The 1,093-nt window shown below is 55.8% G+C and overlaps 1 protein-coding gene across 1 annotated transcript in view; it reads right to left on the bottom strand.

The window, feature by feature from the left end:
* Positions 1-795, bottom strand: part of Lama2 (laminin subunit alpha 2) — a 639,722-nt gene extending 638,927 nt beyond the window's left edge. Inside the window, exon 1 of the mRNA XM_023714262.1 lies at positions 498-795. Coding sequence (XP_023570030.1) covers positions 498-609 — 112 coding nt within the window. The 5' untranslated portion in view covers positions 610-795. The remainder of the gene's footprint in view (positions 1-497) is intronic.
* Between the last annotated feature and the right edge of the window lie 298 nt (positions 796-1,093).

The following is a 1,093-nucleotide window of genomic DNA, read 5'->3' as shown; positions in this document are numbered from 1 at the left end:
AGAGAGAGAGACAGAGACAGAGAGAGCGCCATGGGTCTGGAAAAGATGAAAAAATGAGGTTAGGGGATTTTTTATTTTATTGCCTTGAAAGTAAAATGTGCACACACTTCACTACTTTACAAATCCCATTTAGATAACCGGGAACAAACTCCCTTCAATTTAAGGCGGAGGAAAAGATGCATGTGATGCCTTCCAGAGAGTTCCAAGTAAATTGGCAGAGTGGAGAAGCCAAGCTTTCACTCAGAAATGGAGCTGAATTGGGGAAAACTTTATTTTCCTCTTTTATTTTTCCATATTGAAAAAGTTTGCCTCTTGGAAAGATTCTGTAAATCAACTCTCAGGATTGCAGCCCTCTCAGAAAAGAATGAACAACGCACAGCGCTCTGGTCCCTTGACTCGAAGTCGCGCTGGCTCGCAGCTGACCTGAACCTGCAAGTCTGGACCTCTTCCCCAGCGCGCCGCAGACCTGGATTGCAAGAGCCCGTGCCTCGACCTACCTCTTTGCTGGTGCGTCTGGGGCTGCCGCCGCTGCAGGGGCCGCTGCTTCTGAGCGCCCCCGAGGCCCCCTGAGAGTAGCAGGAGCAGGAGGACCCCGGCGGCTCCTGACATCGCGGTGGCCGGGCGAGTCCCCTCCAGGAGCCCAAAGAGTCCTGGCCGCGGCGTCCCGACCTCCGGCTTGAGAGCGGAGAGACCAGCAGCTGCGGGAAGGGGAGGAGACAGCCCTCCGGGCTCGCTCAGCCAGGCCCAGGGTGGGGACCGAAAGAGGACACTCCTCCACGCCCCCTTCCAGGGCCAGGGCCTTTAAAGAGTCCCCCGCGAAAGCCCTCGCTCCAGATCAGACGCGGTCAGGCCGAGGCCAATCCCTTACCTACCTACTTCTTTCAAGTTAAAGAAGTCATGGACATGCAAGCCCCTCGGGGTCTGCGAACTCCTCACACATGGAAAACATTATTTGTGGGAGACCCATGCAGCTAGAAACTTCAGCTCCTGAGAAAGTCCTGGGAATCCTACCGCTGTCGGTGTGCATCCAGGGGGCCAAGGCTGCCAAAGCCCAGGTGACAGCCCTGGGAAGGTGGCTGCTGGACACTGCCCA

Source organism: Octodon degus, unplaced genomic scaffold, assembly GCF_000260255.1.
Source record: "Octodon degus isolate 3935 unplaced genomic scaffold, OctDeg1.0 scaffold00034, whole genome shotgun sequence".
Taxonomy (NCBI): domain Eukaryota; kingdom Metazoa; phylum Chordata; class Mammalia; order Rodentia; family Octodontidae; genus Octodon; species Octodon degus.
The sequence above is the reverse complement of the archived record's forward strand: the minus strand, read 5'-3'. Positions and strand labels throughout refer to the sequence as shown.